Consider the following 18,274-nt stretch of genomic DNA (forward strand, 5'->3'; position numbering starts at 1 on the left):
CAGAAAGGGATTGTATCAAAGTGCAAAATGATGAATGATAATTCTAAAAAGTGAAAGTAACAATAACTTAACCTGATTTCAGAACTGTTTGCATCTCACACAAACAGCTTTCATATATTAGTCTGTACAGGTGGCTTTTCCACAGTACTATACATAAATGTGTGTGTGTGTGTGTGTGTGTGTGTACCTAGGATTTAAAAACTACAGCTGGAATCTGAACTCTTTGTTACTCAGCTACACGAGAAATCCAGATTCGAGGAATACCCCCACCGGTTACGCAACAAATGCCTTTTTATAACGAACAACTGCATTACTCACAGCCGCGTGGGTGTGCAGTTATGGACTTGTAACTAGCGCCCAGTTTAAATCGTGGCAGCCAGAACAAAGTTTCAGATGAGGAATGAATACGGCTGATGGAACACGTCAGCGGTGAAACACTCACGTCACTCTAAAAAGAGTCTACGTGGATGTAACAGGATTTCTGTTGGATATAAAAGTTTCACAAGGTTACAGCCACCCCGACACAGCCCAGACTGTGCCCTGCCATGGCAACTGCAAACCTTGCAGCCAGACTGAGCTTAGGTTCCAGGTGCCCTCCCCATGGCGAGCAGTGTTGGCCGGGTGTCGCCGGATGTCGAGTCTTGACTCTTCCTGGTGTCCTCCAGGGGTCAATTTTGTAACCAGGTCCTTCGTGCAGGACGTGAAGGACGAGGAGTCTGTGGCTCCGCCCTCCCCACTCAAGAGCCCTGTGCTAGCAGCAGGGACAGGGATCCTGGGCGATCTTCGAATTTGAATGGGACCCACTTAACATAGGTCAATATCCAGCCCTTGGGCAGACTGTCTAGGACTTGAACAAAATTCATATCTTACTGCTGCTTTTGAGCAGAGGAGCTGCATAAAGTAGCAAAAAGCAGCAACCGAGCAGTATCTGGACTTTTGGTTGGTGGGCTCGTCAGTGGGAACGCAATGACCAGGATCATTGCAAACCTTCACAGAGATAGCTGACGTTCGTTGAATGCTCAGCTCTCAGCCTTCTGCGCTGTCATTTGGACTGGAAAGATACTGGAGGATGATACAGGTATTGGATTCAGGAACAAGACAAATGAGATAAAATGAGATAACATTTAGCACTGTAATCTGCATGATGTGCACCCTGAATTCCAATTAAAAAGTGTAAGGGCCATTCAAACTCAAAAATACTTTCAAAACCAAGGTTTGAGGAGCTCACGGCAGCTAGATGAGTGGCCACTCCCTCAAATCAGGCCTCATTCTTATCCAGGCATTGCTATGGTCCCTATAGGTTTATATGTATAATTACACATGTATAATTACATATACGCTACTTTATTTTTAGCAGCACAGGAAGGCTGTCGGCTAAATAATGCCTATTTCTTTCCTGCACCTGGATACCTTAATAAAACATATTTAAGCTCAGAAACCTCAAGGGAAACATTTATTCATAGAAATCGAGTTTCCTGGTCTCATAAATTGGGCGGAGGATAAACAATAATTACCCCTGCAAACAGGTAACGCCTCAGAAACAAACAGGAAACCAACAGCATTGCTAAATATCTGACTTCAAAAATACTTTTCTCTTTTTTTCCAACTTTTTTTTTTGCTAGAGAGCACATTTTGCTGCTGAACGTGTTCATCTAGAACCAGCAATTTAGTTGTTTGTGTGACTGAGTGCTTGAGTGCATGTCACTCCCTCATCGGTTGACCAAGATAGGAAGACTCCCCCCCCCCCCCCCCCTTCCCCCCTTTAGAAGCGTCTAATCAAAGAGAAATCTTAGTGGACGCCTTAGGTTTAAAAAAAAAAAAAAAAGTTAATTAATCCGGCAAGACCCCCCAAACTATGGTGACTATATGTTGCTCTTAAGAAAGGCTACATGTCCTGACACCTTACATGATGGGGAGAAAGCCAAAAAAAAATGGCAAGACGTGAGGTAACAGTGGAGTATAGTGTTCGGCGTTGTTGATAATAGGTGTTAGTTTGTGTGTGTGTGTGGGATGGTCCAACAGTGGACCCGCAGTGGGGCGCAGCCGTGGTGCAGAACTCTTGGCCTCTATAATTACACCCCGCAGCTCGGCTCTGCCCTGAGCCACAATCTGCGGTGGCATGAAATAAATACACACTCTCCAACAATAAACAAGGGCCTGTGCAAACGGCAGATCTTCCTCCTCCCTTTCTCCCGAACGCTCCTGGTTGAGGTCGAGGCCAGAGGTCCAGGGCAAGCTCAGGAATTGCCAGTGAGCTTTGTGTTCGGCATATAAACAAAGAGAGTCGCAAATGGGCCTCCGTGGTCTACGTGTGGTAATTGACATTTCAGATTCAGGCTCAAAATTTTTTTTTTTTTCTTGTTGGCCTTAACACATCCCTTGCATTTGGCAACCCACGCCAGAAACGTTCTAACAACAATGAAAACTCTCTCAGACCCTCACAAGGAAACTATATATATAAAACCTATGCATCCATTTACATTTAAAGCATTTGTCAGACTCCCTTATCAAGAGCGATTTACAATCGGTAGTTACAGGGACTGTCCCCCAGGAGACACTCAGGGTTAAGTGTCATGCTCAGGGACACAATGGTAGTAATTGGGGTTTGAACCTTCCAGAAGGTATTCACAGAGCATTACTTTTTCCACATTTTGTTATGTGACAGCCTTATTCCAAAATGAATCAAAGTGTACTTGAGGTTTTGCCAAATTTATTAAAAATGAAAAAAACGTAGAAATCACATAAGAATTCACGGCATTTTTTCAATGCTTTGTTGAGTGTGAAAGGGAATTGATTGTCTTTGTGAAACACTGCAGCACAGCACATGTTGCACATAACGAAATGTGTCCTCTGCACTTAACCCATTGCCTTAGTGAGCAGTGGGCAGCCATGAAAGGCACTCGGGGAGCAGTATGTGGGGACGGTGCTTTGCTCAGTGGTAAATTGGCTGTTCGGGATTTAAACTGGCAACCTTCATGATCAAGGGCTTGCTTCCTTAACTGCTAGTCCACCAAAAGTGATTCATCTTTGGCAGCAATTAAATCCTCAATTCCTCTTTGCAACACCTCTCATTCTCAATCAGATTTGATGGGAAGCGTTGGTCTACAGCCATTTTAAGATCTTTCCAGAAATGTTCTATCTGATGTTCTGCCTGGTTTTCCCCAAACGTGATGCTGCCATTCACACCTAAGAGTTAAATCTTTGTCTCATGAGACTAGAGAACTTGTCTGAACTTTTTGGCAAACTCCAGGTGGGCTGCCATGTGCCTACTACGGAGTGGCTTCCTACAATGTGCTACTAAGCAATCCAAAGGTTCATTTAAAAAACGCTGGGTCTTTAATCATTTCATATGAGTGGATGACAGATGGTGGTCATTTTGTTATCTAAAGTCTGGAGTGGCACATTTGCCTTGCCAATGAGGAACTAGTTAGGGATCGCTACCAAATCAAGATGCCTCAGATATCTGGGTTACCTTCTACTGGAGAATCATGACTTGTATCTTATATTAATGTAATGACACCTTTTCATGAAGCAAAATCTTAAAAATCTCGGCTTGTCTCTCAGACATATCGGCATGTATGTCTGAGCGACACCTCCAACTGAACCTATCCAAAACTGAAGTTCTGATCTTTCCGGGCAACAACTCCCCTCAGCAAAACCTCTCAATTCATATTGGCTCGCTACTGTTAACACCCATGGCGCTCTACAACATTCGCAAGATTTGGCCTTTTCTCTCACAACAGGCTACGCAGCTCCTCATCCAGGCCATGGTCATCTCTAAACTCGACTATTGTAACTCTCTCCTGGCTGGAGCCACCATAAAACCACTCCAGATGACCCAAAATATGGCAGCCCGCCTCATCTTCAATCAGCCAAAATACACCCATGTCACGCCTCTTCTCACCTCTCTCCACTGGCTCCCGGTAGCTGCTCGCATTGAGTTCAAATCCTTGATGCTGCCTACAGGGCTGTAAATGGAAGTGCACCCTCTTACATCAACACACTACTACCTAGCTACGCTCCTGCACGCCCTCTCAGATCAGCAAATGAAAGGAGACTGAAAATCCCAATCAACTCTAGTCTCCTTTGTTGTCCCTGGCTGGTGGATCAACTTGCCCTGCTCCATTCGACTAGCCGAGACTACTACCACCTTTAAGAAGCACTTGAAAACCCACTTGTTCAAAAAGTATTTCAGACGAATCTAACACTTACACACACACACATGCACACACACTGCACAAAAAAAAAAAAAAAAAACTTTTTCTTCATCTAGCACTTAACAATTTCCGAGCATGTTCATTTCTGACAAGTTAGGCCTTATCAGGGCTCTTAATTTGGTAAATTCAAAATCTATAGATATCTAAGGAGAATTGCTGGTGTAAGTCGCTTTGGACAAAAGCGTCTGCAAAGTAAAGTAAAGTACATTTTTAGAGTTAGAGTTCAATGCATTAATGATCTTCTCATAATTTGGGTGGTGGCCTGTTGCAGTTGGACTTTTCTCTGAGAGACAGACTGTAATACATTTTTTAATGTGGTTGGAAAACACCCTCTTTTTTCATGTCCTCCTATTTCTACAGTGTTGTGGTTTTCGTAAGAAATCAGATTTTTAAAATACAGTGCAAGTTAACAACTAGACAATATCCACATATTTACACCTAAATATGAACATCGGATAAATAAAAACACCATCAGACATAGAGATCACTTGCCTGCAGGTCCACATTGCGGACATACAGAGTTGAACCACTCTGGCTGACATTGAAATGAACCAAGATGATAAAGTGCTTCCTGTGCGATGTAGAGAATAGTTGTAATCAAATGGCCAGAAACTACTGCACTTGTACCAATATGTCCACCTGGTGATCTCTCTAACACAAAAAAAAAAAGATTCTCTATAAAGAATTGGGAGGAGGCATTTTTTTCCCAGGTCTTATTTGGGATTTAGTGCTGGACTGAAACCACATTCACCACAGAAATCTTTTTATACAAGAGATGAGAGGAACCCCATCTTACGCCCATATCTACAGCAGCTACCAAAGCTGTCAGCAAGGCCTCAGCCAGCACCCCAACGCTCTGGGGAAGGGACATACCCCTCTGGAGTACAAATTACACCAGTGTGTGGTCATGAGATGTTCAAGAGCTGGAACATCTGATCCTCCAAGCATGGAGTCAGCCTCCCCCTGGTGGCAGCATTTTGAAGAACGTCGCTTTCATAAAATTTATATTTTCTCATGTTAATGAAAATAAAAAAAAGTGGATAAATAAATTAATCCAAACTAAATAGTTAATATACATGAAAAATAGCATATATTTTCAACACACGGTAGAAAGTGGAAAGAGGAGTCATCTATTTGCTAGTAAATGTGAAATGAATGCCTTAATGTACTATTAAACAGTTTTACAGTATTTGGTATGTAACCCCCACCCAAAAAAAAAAACAAGTAACAGGATGAAATTTCTAAATTCAAATTTTTTATTAATAACTCTAACAGTGTACATTAAAATAGACATAAATATCAGAAAATCTAATGCTATAAAGGGGCATAAATCCCCAGTAAGGCACTCCCACTTCCAGAAACAACCAAGGAAAAAAATAGGGTGACCAATGTTAATTTTAATTCAATTAACTCTTTGGTCATATAGTGCAAGAACATCACTTAAAATACATTTATAAAAATATTTACTACAAGGGGATTTGAAACTAAAAAGTTTTAAGTATAAAATAAATTGGCCCCCAAACAGGATACAGACTGCTTAACAGAAACAGAGAATCCAATGGGAATTAAATCGGTTGAAATATAAAAAAAAATAAAAAATTTTGATGAGCGATGAAGCCACGATTATGATTAACATTACAAATTCTGAGGAAACTGTCAAATTCTGAAACATTAACTGGACTGAGATGCCAAGGCACTGCATAGAAAAAACGTCCCCGTCCCACAGCCATCACTGTTGCTGTTGTCAAATGCACCGCTTTAAAACGCTCAGTGGGGATAAAAAAAGGGGGAAAAAAGAAGAAGAAAGAAAGCCAGGGGGGTCAAGAGCTTCACTTCACTCACCCCACAGCCTGAAGAGATTTTATTATTTATGCACAGTGAATCGAGGCAGAGTTTTTGTCGTTCAAAGCACCTGAATGACATGGAAGCCTGCAGATATGAACGGACGACCGCTAACAGGGATGCAGCCGTAGATTTTTTAGAGTGTTTTTCATCTGCATGTAAACTGAGGTATCGCCCCTGCCTGACTCCCTTGCTCTAAAAGTGTGTGTGTGTGTGCATTACACTGACAGAACACAGCAGCCTGTAGTACACATGTAAACAAAGTATTCTACAACACAGAAAAAATGCTAATCTTGAAATAAGGACCTAGGGAATATTCCAGCCGGCAGGGATCTCTTACTTAAATGCCGGATGGTCTAAGGTCAGTACTAAAAAAATAAATCATGCTACGGAACTCTTGCCAGGTGGAATAATCCCCCTGGACAAACACAACATTAAAATATTAGGTCTATATGAAATAAAGTTAAAAAATTTTTAAGATAAATAAAGCAAAAAAACAAAAAACAGGAGGTCACGTAGTACTCAAAGCAGTTGGGCAAATTAAAACCATTTAATGACTAAATGGCCAAGTGGCCCAATGCTGCTAAAGTGTTCTTTTCCTACTGTTTGAACAGTAAAGTGCAAAAGGTCCACCAACCCTACCCAAGAATGGATTAGCTGGAAGGGTCTTTTTTTTTTCTCAAATGTAACTGTAATTCTGTGAATAAAGGAGTGTGCTTGTGGGCAAAACCAATTATTGTACTTTTAATCAAAATCATGATATTTTGATATCAAAGCATCATAGGGGGGAAAGGTAACACCATAAACACTGATAATGAATTATTTTGGATGTTCTAGAAGGCCAAGGATACTGTATCTAGATTTTTCATATACTCATAATTACACAAAAATATGTATATGTATATTTTTGGCATGTATGCACTCCTATTGAACAATAAAAAAATAGCTATTTGCTTTCAAAAACCTTCTGCTCTTTGAAAATCTCAGTGTAAACTGAACTTATGTCCAACTATGGAGTTGTTGGAATCCATAGGACACTGGCACTGATGCAAGTAAAAATGCCCAACTGGTGCAAACTGGGTTGGTGTGGGTAGAAGAGGAAAAGAGACAGACAGAGACAGAAAGATACAGCAAGATATGTTAAGGTTGCCATGGTTTCCGGTCCTTCCCTTTATGGTCAGGAATGTGCTTGTATCTGCATTTGTCCCCAAAGTGGCAGCCGGTGGTTCTCCAGAAGTAACACTCATCTCCATTAACGGGACCTCTACGTCTGGAGCTGGACACACACCCAAAGACACAAGTTTTAGATTGCCATGGATACATTAGGTTATTAAGGCTATAAAAACTACTTTGGAAACAATTCAGGCACAGTTGACTACCCATAGGCTGCAGGTGTCTGTGGGAGGGTGGAGCTAATCCTTGCTGGGATGGGCGTGGGTCTGTGGACGCGCCGGTCGGGATAACGCACCACCAGGCGAGTGTTTTCAATACTAAAGCCCTTCATGTACAAATACAAAAATTTGTTAATGCAAATAAAATGTTTATAGTATATCTCACACACATATACCAGTCAAAAACGCACCTACTAGTTTATGGGTCCTCTTTACATTATAGAACAAAACTGATAAACAAAACAAAACAGCAAACAAGGCAAAAAGTTGAACAGCATTTCACACTCATACCTCCCCTCCACCACCTTAACTTAAGACAACATGGATCCAACAATCTTGAAGGTTCATGCTGAACACTTTCTTATCATTAACTATTAATAGGCATCTCATCAAGAGGATTTTGATGACAATAATGAACATCGCAGCCATGAAGGTAAAAATTTGCGACTCTGGAAAAAAACTGATTCATGAAACAATCACTAAATCCATCTTAGTCTCCATAACCACCACAGATCATGTGTGTCCGAACTTCTGAATGGTAGTGAATATGATCGCCATTTTTATGTGTACTTCTATTTCCACAGCAGCCATTCAAAGTTGTCACAACCACACCTGCTAGGTGCTCCAGACACTAAAGTTCTGACCCTAATTGTGTTCCCTTGTGATTTGAATTCTACATGTTCTAAATAAGAACAATCTAGCCATTACACCAGCCCACCTTCTTTAACATAATGGCTACTGATTAGAACAACACAAGCTTTATTCAACCCAATTCATATAAAAATGTGTAATAAGCTATATGTGCCATTTAATTAAGTTGTACTTCTGATTTCTACTAAATATTGATTAATTTTAGCCAGCAAAAAATTATTCATAAACGAGCAAGTTCACTTGGTGTTGAAACAGGCAATCATACTAAATATGTTGAAAATGTCTTACATTTAATTTCTCCAGTGCGAGGGAGGCCATGTTAGCCTTTTTAAAGTTTACAAAGGCACAGAATCTCTCATGCAGGACCCTGATGCTCTCAATCTCCCCATACCTACAGAGAAGGGCATTTATTTTGTTACACAGGCAAATGTTGTACTTTATTCATTCTTTTTTTAAGAAAACCAATCAGTACCAATTTACAGATCAATAAATAGACAAAATACAACTTTATTAAAAAGAAGTCTTAAGCTAAATAAAAAAATACATGTATTTAAAAAAGGTCACTAAAACCACTTAACACTGAAGACCAATTAAGATGATGAAGGAAGTGATGATCTCACATTTTAAAGAGGTCAAAAAGGTGCTTCTCAGTCAGTTCAGTGGTGACATTGCCCACCCAGAGAGAGGGGTAGGGACCCCTGTGAAAGAAAGGAATGAGAATGAACCTAACAATAAAGCACATACACACACAGCAGATTTCTACTTACCCGAAGGAGTCCTGATTCAGCACTGAAAACACAAAATGTAAATTAGTTCATTGATTTCATTAATGCATAATAGATAGATACATACAGTACAGGCCGAAAGTTTGGACACACCTTCTCATTCAATGTGTTTTCTTTATTTTCATGACCATTTACATTGGTAGATTCTCACTGAAGGCATCAAAACTATGAATGAACACATGTGGAGTTATGTACTTAACAAGAAGTGGAGACCTGGCCTCCACAGTCACCGGACCTGAACCCAATCGAGATGGTTTGGGGTGAGCTGGACCGCAGAGTGAAGGCAAAGGGGCCAACAAGTGCTAAACACCTCTGTGAATTCCTTCAAGACTATGTGAAGACCATTTCAGGTGACGACCTCTTGAAGCTCATCGAGAGGATGCCAAGAGTGTGCAAAGCAGTAATCAGAGCAAAGGGGGGCTATTTTGAAGAAACTAGAATATAAAACATGTTTTCACCTTTTTTAACTCCACATGTGTTCATTCATAGTTTTGATGCCTTCAGTGAGAATCTACCAATGTAAATGGTCATGAAAATAAATAAAACACATTGAATGAGAAGGTGTGTCCAAACTTTTGGCCTGTACTGTATGTATGTATGTATGTATGTGTGTGTGTGTGTCTATATATATATATATATATATATATGAGACCTCGGAGTCCTTTTTTTTTGTCAGTTCAGATTTATGTGCTGCCTTATTTAGAAATGCTGCTGCCCATACATGGCTGAAGTACATCTTGTGATTAATCTTACCTGCTGATGCTTCGGGGGATTCCAGCACTTCCTGTACAGAGGTGAATTTTTCTAACAGCGACACACTCTGCATCTCGTCAAAGCCCAGATCCTGTCGCAAACACAGCAAAGCATGGAGATAAGTCAGCTCCTGCACTATGCACTCTCTCTCTCTCTCACACACACACACACACACACACACACACAAGAAATACCATTAGCTGAAGGACTTTACAGTTGAAGAGTTCAGTGGCGGCCTCCTCACACTCCTTGTCCAACTGCAGCACTTTTTCCATCGCTTTCTCTGCTTCACTGTACCTCTGGAGAGATGCACATATAAATAACAGAAGTTATTTAACTCATTTAACATTAGGCATAAGGTATTTACTGTGAGAAACCGAGCAGGAAGGAGGGCACAGGTGGGTTTTGGAAAAAGATATATGGCAAAACCAGGAGATGGAGCTCCCTGATTTTAATGTGATAAAAGATCATTTAGAAGGCATAATCATTTCATATCAGTGTCATTGCTCCAAACAGAAGGCCATGAACTGAATGAACTGAAGAGCACCAGGCATGTCATTTTAATTCATCAGTGGGTCAGAACAGCTACACTCACCTTCATGCCCATGAGAGCGCTACCCTGGCGGTAATACCCTTTGGGCCACTCTGGTGCCAGCCGGATGGCAGTCTCTGCGTCTGACAGGGCCAGGGGGTACTCCTCCAAACACTCGTGACAGTAAGAGCGGTTGCCAAAGAACCTACACGCAGTGCAACTCAGATTTAACACGAGTCACTGGTGTGGGGGGGTGGGCAGAAGGATCGCGTGACGGTACCTGTAGTCGCTCGAGTCATATTTGATGGCTTCTGTAAACATGATGACTGCCTGCGAGTACTTCCTCTCCTGAACCAATCGGATGCCTCGCTCTGGGAAACGCAAACACACCACAAGCTCAGACGCTCCAGGCAAGAACAAGCTGACAGTTGCCTTTAGTGTAATGCCTTTCATGGCCAAACACAAAAATATCTTGTACAAACATGCAAAGGCTCACACACATAATCTTGTTACATAATCTTAAAACAATTTATTCATAAAATGAAGGTTGGAAGGTTGCCGGTTCGAATCCTGAACCGTTAAGGTGCCACTGAGCAAAGCACTGTCCCCACACACTGCCCACTGCTCACCAAGGATGATGGTTAAATGCAGAGGACACATTTTGTTGTGCCACCGTGTGCTGTGCTGCAGTGTTTCACAATGACAATCACTTCACTTTCACATTTTCTTTTCTTTGCAGGTGATGCCAAATCCATAAAACAGAAACATTTGTTCTAAGTGAAAGAGAAAGGTTACGTAATGATCACTTACCCACTGCAAGTAAGGCACTCTTTTTTGTCTGAACTCTGTTGTCGGAATCATTGGTCTGGAATCACACACACACAAAAAAAATGTGAATAGTGAAGTTCAAGTAGTGAGAACAGTAGTAAGTAACAAGAAAGTTATTTATCAATGTTTACAACCCACACTGAGAGGAACGAACAGACGCTCTTAGAACATGGAGCCCTTTTCTAAGAACTGTGTACACAGACAAGAGGGGCCATGCAGCGGGCCTGGCTCATCTAATGCCACGGCACTATGCGCAGGACTGTGCGCTGAGCTAGGCATATTCAGAATTTACATAAGTAAAAACAGATGGTGTGTGATTATGGGTGACAGAAATAATCTTTAATGGTGTTTAATTGACAGCTGTTTACCTGACATATTAAAATGCAAAACTAGCAAACAGGCGACATGTTTTGGCGCATAGGATTGTGTTTAGCACCAGCTAGAAAATAGTGACCACTTCAGATTAACATTCACTTGAGGTTTGAAGTTTGCCTGACTCCAGATCAGCTCCCTTACCTCCCTCCCTCTGCTCTCGTTCTCTTTGTTCTCTTTGGACTGACGTCCTCCTTTGGTCTTTGCCTTCACTACATTGGCCACAAATGCACTGCCCACGTCCCAGGGCTCCTGTTGTAGTAAAGACAGAAATAAACAGACGGAGAAAAATCATTAAACGTCTGGAAACGCTTCCATGCCAGGCATGCTGAGGACGATTCACCGAACGATCACCTAACTCACCTCCTCACAAGCAGCGGCAGGCTGGCGGTTTGCTCTGTTTCCAGAAGCCAGAGGTGGTGCTTTAGAGCTGGGAGGTGGTGACGCGGGGGACTTCTGTTCTTCTTCACCCGCCTGGTCCTCACCTTCGCTCTCGTCCAGTTCAGACTCCACACCTCCATCCTCTTCCTCATCCTCATCCTCATCCTGACACAGGCAGCGTGAAGTGAGACAGTGAAGATGGTACACATGGTGTCTGTGTGTGTGTGTGTGTGTGTGTGTGTGTGTATGTAGACATGTGCAGACGTGTGTTTGGTGCAGCGGTCCCACCTCGCTCTTTTTCACTTTCTCAAGCTTCTTTTTCTGCCGCTGGCGCTGAAAACGAGACTCAATTACTCACAAGCATTTTCAAACTAAAGTTGTTCAGACTTACGGTAGTTTTAGTAGCTAGCAGGACCCTAACAATCCTATCCTCTCTCTCATGTGACATAGCAAAAAATTGACAATTGTTTATACCGTATTTGCCTGAGCATAAGACTCAGAAAATATTATGGTAAAATATGGTAATTTTTTTTCCTCTCAAATGAAAAGTGGTGTCATCAGATACATAGTATTACATAGTAACAAAGGTATTAGTTTAAAAATAGGGGAGGAGCAGTCTTAGATTTGGAACTATATGATAGTTTCCTGTTTCAACTTAAATTTGGTCACATTTTTTGTACATTCCTTTCTTTTCTCGACCTTTTTTTAGAACCGTCTGCTCTTACGAAACACTGTGCACCAATTCTGCAAAGTGGGATTTGACCATTTACCAGTGAATGAATCAGACACATAACTGAGTAGGTGTCGTCTGCTCCAACCCCCCCTAAGGTCTTGAAAACAGTCAGACAAATTTTCCTCCTCTCTCTCTCATGGCACGCAACTGTGTATGCAAATGCACCTTCCTCTTAGCTCGCCGTCTCTCTGCCCTCCTCTTGTCTCTCTCCTCCTTGCTCAGGCCCTCCTCTCCACTTAGAACCACTTCCTGTACATTCGCGCACACACACACACACACACACACACACACACACACACTTCTAAATATCCAGCTTCAGCCCGTCCTGTAAACAGTGTGGCATGAGACGCAGATGCACAGTTGCAAGAGATTTGTAATAAAGAAACTCAGACGCATGCAGACAGTGAAAAACAGGCTATTAAGGCTGCGTGATTACAACTTATACTAACATATTTTAAAGCTTGAACATATAATGTTGTAATACCACATTATTTATGCTACTAACTTGTTTGCACATACATATACTATATACACACTCACACACATATATATACATACACAATATACACTATATACACACACTCACATATATATGCTTTTAATGTATTTGTTACTTGTGGGACAGATTTGCTGTACAACACATATAATATAATATATAATAGTTTGCAAGTCCCACAGACTAAGTACTAACGTTAAGAAAATAAATTAAATCAACGACCCATTACTATTTTTAGAAACCCTCAATTTTTTCATTCCATTCAGCACAATCAGTGTCTGGCGGCTTTTGTTTGAAAGCTTTTAAACCACAGAAATTGAGAGGCAACAGAAGTGAGAGGCAACTGCCTTACCACTGGGGTAGTGGTGGCCTAGCGGTTAATCAGAAGGTTGCCAGTTCGAATCCCAATCCGCCAAGGTGCCACTAAGGTGCCACTGAGCAAAGCACAGTCCCCACACACTGCTCCCCGGGCGCCTGTCATGGCTGCACACTGCTCACTGATGGTGATGGGTTAAATGCAGAGGACACATTTTGTGGTGTGTGCTGTGCGTCACAATCCCTTCACTTTCACTTTTCAAGTGCAAGTCACACAAGAAATATTTCTCAGCCTCTCTGCTCTCTCGACCTCTAACCTTTCAGTGGAAGAATGGGTGGGTCGCTGATAGCTGTTTTGGTGGCACTAAACAAAATTAAACAAACGTAAAAAAAACTTCGGGCTCAGGTAAAGAAGAAGAAAGATGGACAAAAACAGACACAAACCTGTGGCAGTGTGTCCTGAACCTGGTCGGGGCTCGCATTTGTCTCCATATGTTCCTCATCCTGATCATTTGAGTCTTCAGAGAATGACACAGAGGAATAAAATTGAATTGATCGGTTACAATAAACACAATATTTTGAATACTATACAAATTTGGATTTTCTACGTAAAAAAACATAACACACACATGCAGACAACATAGAACATCATATGATCTTTTTAGGTTACATCTCCTTAATAATAACATGAATAATAATAATCAAGATTGCAATCTCAGGACTTAAACTGAAGTTTATGATGACAATGATCCCACAGAATTCACCTCCACATGAAATACTGATTCAATTAAAATGTCAACATTGTTCCTAACGCAACAAAGATGATCCAAATCGATGTTAATTTCATATAAAGGGAGTAGCCTATTTCAATTATTCTTCCATTACCGGAATTAATTGATAGTCTCTCTTTTTTTTTGGCCTAAATACACCAAGCCAACATAACAGGATAATAACAATAATCCTGCAGAGTCATGATCAGAAACATGCTTTGGATCTGTTAGCAGCGGCTCAGGTGGCGATTCCCCTCAAAAACGAAGAAGTGAAAGCTCTTGTCCGTCATCAGAGCAGCGAAACTGCAACGTTTTTTTTCTGTGCTGTCTCCAATGGCTAATTTAGTTCATCTGCACAGAAAACTGCTAAATAATTCTGTGTATCAAATTATTAGCCATGTAGGCACGACCACCCCCCAATTATGCTTCAAAGCAACTGAAAAGTGGATGCAGCGTGAGAGAGAGAGAGAAAGAGAGAGAAAGGAGGGGGGGGTTAATACGATTTTAATACGAAAGCCTCTGAAAGCTTCCACGTGGGAGTCAGTGTTTTGGTTTTCAGGCAGACGATTTCCCATCAGTCTTCACTCTGGTGTCTCCCACTAAATTTTAAAGTACGTACGTTGACCTTCCCCCGCTAAGCAGTATTCTAAGAAATTTAACCATTGTTTTAAAGTCCTTCATTAACTAACATACGTTTCACTCGTCTCGAAAAATGGCTGCAGTGATTGTACATCAGACACAAACAGCTACAAAACATAAAAAAAAGACAGCAGGACAGCATTCCACAAAGCATGGATCACAACACAAAATAAGACCCGTGTAAATCTGCTACTGATCACATTACCATCACATTTCCAAATAACACTACTGTCCTCAACACACTTTAATGTGACATACAGTATAAGTAACAACAGGTTTAAAACATTTTAAAATGAAAAATTATAATGCGAAAGCAACACATTAGACTTAAGTAACAGGTTCAGGAATCAAAACAGTATGAAGGGCAGCATATCATGTTGAGGCCGGGTGGTTTGCGTGTAAAATTAACACATTTTTTCCCCCTGTAAGAGTTGTTCCAGTGCAGCAAACAGAGACTCTTTCGTCCTTACTTTCTGATTATTCTGTTCTTGTAACATTAAAATGCAATGGGTTTCATTTTTTTGTCGCTCAAAATGTGATTCACAAATGCCGCACATGTCCGCCACGCCGCCTGGCCACCTCCACCAGAGCTGTAAAGTAAACAGTTGTTTGCAATATTTAGTGTTTAGTTTCGACTTGTCTGAGTAATTCATCTTTCAAGATTCAAGATTGGTTTATTGTCAGTACAACAGTATGCAGTATACATAGTGCCTTCATAAAAGAAAGAAAAATATATTATGTATACTAAACTTAAAACTTAAATCTTACGTTGCATTAACGGCTTCTACATGCATATTCGTGCTAGTAACCTAAAAACGGCATTCTGGCAGCGTTCACACCCAAACCCACCCCCACAACTATTTTCTGAATAAAATTATACAAGCAACAGTCTAGCCTAGTTTTTTTTATATATAGGATAAAAGTAAAAATAATATATGCCTAATATATTAGCGCCACCCAGTGCTTTCTCTTATGTGGAAACCGGGACAAAGTGGCTCTTTGAGTATTAAAATGTCCATACCAAATGTCCCAAATATCGGCTGCAGCCAGTTGTTTCCATGATGGCCCAATGTCCAATAAGATGCAACATTATTCTAATGTGTCGGTTTCTCATTCCGAGACTGATCCCAAAACGGGACAATGATCTGCAGGGGTCAACAGAACGGGCCTGTGTCTCCGTTTTTCAACGGAGGTTACGACAACACCACCCCACAAAGAGGTAAGAAAACCTATAATTTGTTAAAAACAAACACTTTGCTATACCCCCCCAAAAAAAAATAAAAAAATAAATGAAGTCAAGTTTAGGGGATGGGTTAGGCTCAGTCTTGAGGTTATTACACATTTATAAACATGATAAGTTCCACAATGATTACACCCATTTCATGTGTTAACTAACCTGTGACCTCACAGGTCACTTGGGGGGTGAGCTACCAGATTTAAAAAATTGTTAATTGAGGTCCTCACAAACTCATGTCTGTGAAGAAATCAACAGATAGGTTAAATATAATGAAGGCAGACGCACACATCAAGCTACCTCAAAAAAGGCAAGGGCAACACGCACCGCCACGTTTTTCACGTCTCCGCCCCAGAGACGACTTCCTCCAGGAGATCAGTCTTCCCCCACATACCGATTTCAACTTCAGAACTTCAACAAAACCAAATTCCCTCCAAAACAGAGTATTCGTTGTTTTATAAATGACTGGAAAATAACAGTATTTTTCCACATCAATTACTGTATCAAATATCAAGTCCATTTTCACAGGGCAAACAAATAAATCCTGCTTTGTATCGCTTACATCAAGTTTATTGCAGACAAGCGGCTTTATTAAAAATGGGATTAAAAGCCCAGGTTTTCCCAACCACGAATTCGCTCCACTGATCCACCACAACAAACTCAACTTGATTCAACTTGGAGGTTGAATTGGGGGGTCTTAATTCAGGGTCAAACCGAATTTACCTGGCGGCTTCCATTGTAAGGCTGGTAGCAGAATAATTTAACATGTTCCGCCCCCTGCCCTCCTCCTCCATGATCCATACAGCGATCTGTACTATGGCTGACTCCCCCACGCCCAAATTGTACTTTACAGTTCGGGCCAAAAAACTGAACAGTACTGAACAGAATGCTTCTTTGGCCTGGGAAGCGGACTTGTAGTCGAAGGGTTGCGGGTTCGAATCCACTGATCAAGGCACCGTCCCCACACACTAATCCTGGGGCACCTGACATGGCTGCCCACTGCTCACTAAGGGTGATGGTTAAAAGCAGAGGACACATTTTGTTGTGTCACTGTGAGCTGTGCCGTGTTTCACTTAGCTTCACTTTTTTTGTTGTTTTTTTAAGACATTGTAATTCCAGAACTGGACTTGTTATCAATGTCTGAAACGACGTCACGGTTTTGATCATATTTTCGAGCGGTGCTTTTACACAGAATTCTGCCCTTGGCCATTCCACCTGTCGCACGATCCGCCAAAATGTTGGCCATGTCTAAAAACGAATGCAGTTGGTCGTGACAACAGGCCAGACTCCCAGAAACAAAAAGCTTAAGATGGGGTCCTCGGCCAATTCGGTAACAGCTATTTTATACGGCATTATAACCTGGCGAGATTTACACAAAGCCGCCGCTTGCTTGTACTTTAACCCGACGCGGGTCGAAACACGCGTCGTTCTTCCGCTTTTACGCACAGTAAACTTCAACGTGCGACCACGCAACAGGCGCCTGGACGTTCCGCACCGTTCCCATCCCGGCGGACTTACAGAAGTACAACATTCCTGTCTGTGCACATTTACGGCGCGGTCCTGAAATATGGAATAAATACTTATGACCAGTTGGACTTGTGCGCAACACAACTTTTCGCGGCATGGAGCGAAAAGGAAAAAAAAAAAAGAACCCGCACACTTCCAGACTCTCGGACACTCACCGCTGCCGGGCCACAGGAACCGGTACAAGTTTTTGGTGAGAATCATGAGGGCGACCATCCAGCATTATTCACGCGCACACGGCGACGCGTCCGAGTCCGACTCCAGCAGCTTCCAAGACGAATCCAAATAGAAGATACGCGGGTACGGCGCCAGCCGACCGGGCTTCTGCGGGAATCTTGGCGCTTCCTGGCTGCGCGGCTGCGAGGTCGGGTCCGCCCACAGATCCCCGTCTTAAAGGGGCCGAGCCCGGGGACCGAGCCGATTCGGCTCTTTCGTTTCGGCTCACGGCAACGAGCGGATTCATTCGATTCATTCGGACTCAACCAGATGATTCGGGCAGCCATGAACAGACGCTAATGTGGACATGCAGTGTCAATACATTCACAGAACTATACATCTAAAACATATAAATCCACATCAGAATATAAGCATATACACACTTATCTTTATATACAAAAAAAAGTATATACGTATATAAACAGTTGATTTGTTCCATTTGTACAGGGCTGATGTGCAAGTGCACTATATGCACCATCACAAAAAAGAAACAGATATATTTATAGAAATGTGAAAGTTCAAAAGCAATAAAGTACAAAAATGGTATATGTCCAATATTTATTTTTACATGTTGCTTATGTGCTTTATTTACTTT

At 41.6% G+C, this 18,274-nt stretch overlaps 1 protein-coding gene across 1 annotated transcript; it reads right to left on the minus strand.

Annotated features, from left to right (window-relative positions):
- Positions 1-5,452: 5,452 nt before the first annotated feature.
- LOC114781004 (tetratricopeptide repeat protein 31) lies at positions 5,453-17,835 on the minus strand. The gene is made up of 16 exons (XM_028967795.1): positions 17,622-17,835; positions 13,741-13,814; positions 12,651-12,734; positions 12,041-12,085; positions 11,735-11,917; positions 11,516-11,623; positions 10,982-11,036; positions 10,452-10,542; positions 10,235-10,376; positions 9,834-9,938; positions 9,640-9,730; positions 8,869-8,890; positions 8,722-8,799; positions 8,390-8,492; positions 7,439-7,557; positions 5,453-7,335 (listed from the first exon to the last, which is right to left on the minus strand). Exons 1-16 carry the CDS (start codon positions 17,677-17,679, stop codon positions 7,200-7,202), a joined length of 1,494 nt encoding a protein of 497 aa, XP_028823628.1. The 5' UTR covers positions 17,680-17,835; the 3' UTR covers positions 5,453-7,199.
- Between the last annotated feature and the right edge of the window lie 439 nt (positions 17,836-18,274).

This window comes from Denticeps clupeoides, chromosome 2, assembly GCF_900700375.1.
Source record: "Denticeps clupeoides chromosome 2, fDenClu1.1, whole genome shotgun sequence".
In the NCBI taxonomy this organism is placed as follows: domain Eukaryota; kingdom Metazoa; phylum Chordata; class Actinopteri; order Clupeiformes; family Denticipitidae; genus Denticeps; species Denticeps clupeoides.